The 2,271-nt window shown below is 33.7% G+C and overlaps 1 protein-coding gene across 7 annotated transcripts in view; it reads right to left on the minus strand.

Moving 5' to 3' along the window:
* Elf2 (E74 like ETS transcription factor 2) overlaps positions 1-2,271 on the minus strand; it is an 82,752-nt gene that overhangs the window by 15,895 nt on the left and 64,586 nt on the right. For 4 of the 7 annotated variants that reach the window (XM_017800711.2, XM_008843419.2, XM_008843416.3 and 1 more), the window contains one exon: positions 507-680. In XM_017800711.2, coding sequence (XP_017656200.1) covers positions 507-680 — 174 coding nt within the window. The remainder of the gene's footprint in view (positions 1-506; positions 681-2,271) is intronic. The other 3 variants (XM_017800712.2, XM_029568490.1, XM_008843417.3) reach the window with 1 other exon arrangement.

A 2,271-nucleotide genomic window follows, 5' to 3' on the forward strand; every position in this document is an offset into this window, starting at 1 on the left:
TATATAAATTAAATGTAACCAAGTGCCTATAAATAGCTTAGAAATTAAAATCAGAAGAGTAAGACCAATGTATGGGAAACCTCTAATAGTTCTGGGTATCCAATACTGCTAAAAGCTCATTTTCAGGAATATACCATTAAGGCTTAAATGCTAACCTCATTTTGGGCAGGACAGTAGGGAGAGTACTATAGAAGGAAAGCAGAGTCTTGTGCCCTATCATTAAGCTATATTCCCCAACCCTTTCTTGAATTTTAAGACAGCTACTCACTACACCTTGATCTTTACTGTGATTGCCTGTCACTATCACCGGATATGGCTACAAACTTCTTAGATGTTTGTTATTATGATGTTAAAGCACAAAACTAAATCTTCATTTTCTGTCTGAGACTGGAAAAGATAACATCAATCCTTAACCTATAGCATATATTATGTTCTATATCCCTGGATGGGAAAAGATATCAGAAAGACATTCATCTGCTTTCTCAGAGTAGATAAATATACTCGACCTTTTTTCTTTTTCATTGGTTCGTGGCTGTCTGGTGATGTAGGGATAGGAGAGGCATCCATAGGTTCAGATTCTTCAGTCGACACCTCCACTACAGTCTCTGTAATGACATCTGGCCTCATAGCAGCATGGATAAACTCTGGAGTTGATACACAAGGAGGGACAAACACTTCCACTATAAAAAAAAGTTGAAAAATTAAGATTTCCCACCCCCATTAATATTTCTTATGTGGATAATTCAATTTAGGAGGTGAGGTTTAATCAAGAATTAATCAAAGAAAGGTAAGAACTTATGCCTGAAGAATTTAACTTACTAAATATCCAAAATGATCTAAAGTACATAGGAAAATAAATGTGAAGAAAATTAAGTCATGAATAAGTCACCTCCATTCATACTTTTAGATACATTTAAGTCCATTGTAGCAAAGTTTTAAATTATTTTGAAGTCCAAAATAGTTCATTACTTTTCATGTATCTATAATTACTTTTTCTTTAATCTGAATTTATTCAACAATTTCATACATGAATACCGTATTTACACCATTTTCACCCACTCTCTCCCCCAACCAACTCCTCCTGTGCTCCTGTGTCCCCTCAAATCCCTCTCAAGTTAATGACCTCCTCTTTCTATAATTATTGTTACACATATATGCAAAATGTATGTGTGTGTATATACAAGTATACAATCTATTGAGCCCATTTACTGTTGCTCTTATGTACATTTTTTTTTTTTTTAAATCTTTTTGAGACAGGGTCTTCCTGTAGCCCCAGCTGACTGGAACTCTCTATGTAGACAAGGCTGACCTCAAACTCACAAAGATCTGCCTGCCTCTGCCTCCCAGGCATGCACCACCATGTCCAGCTTACATGATTATTCTTTACTACAAAATACATGGACATAATATAAAATTGAAAAGATTTATATAAATGTGTCCAGTAAAAGTACACATCAATATTTCCTTTTAAAATATGAAAAAGGGAATAACTAACTGCTCATTATACACCAATGAATATCATCAACCAATATTTAAATTTTTTAATAGAACATCACTAACTTTTTTTTTGGGGGGGGGTCTTTTTGAGACAGGGTCTCTCTGTAACCCCAACTGGCCTGGAACTCACTATATAAACCAGGCTGGCCTTAAACTCACAAAGAACATTACTAATATTTTAAGTGACTAAAAGGTACACAGATTTCTATCTGGTATTTTGTTAGATATAATGTCGCTTCAATTTCTTTCCCATATGCATAAATAATCTAGATATGACATTTCTATTTTAAATTAGAAGATCCAATTACTATATCCTAACATGGACTAATATGCTACCCAATAATCCCATAATTTACTTCTCATATCCCTGAATAATACATGGAATTTCTATTTCAATTAAAAGGATGGTTATTCTTAGCCATTTATTGTAAATTCCTATAAGAAGGGCCAATTTATATAAAGTAAAAGGTGTAAATTTGTACACTTAATTAAAATTAGGACAAAATGAAATTAGTACAAAGTAACTATGAAAATCAGTCTGCAAGAAAAAAAGGGGCCTTATCTCACAGGCTGAAAAAAGTATGAAGAAAATGATGTAAATTCCTTTCCCTCTCTACCATGGCCAGCTCCCTGGAGTTACTACCTGTGTATTAGTGAGCAAAGGACTGAAAATGGTTACAGGAAGCAAATGGCCCTATTTAGCCTACTCTTAGATTACAAATGCTTACTAATTTACCAAGAATCAAAAAAATAGACATGACAGCATAAACAAAT

The sequence above is a fragment of the Nannospalax galili genome, unplaced genomic scaffold, assembly GCF_000622305.1.
Source record: "Nannospalax galili isolate Female #2095 unplaced genomic scaffold, S.galili_v1.0 scaffold359, whole genome shotgun sequence".
NCBI lineage: Eukaryota > Metazoa > Chordata > Mammalia > Rodentia > Spalacidae > Nannospalax > Nannospalax galili.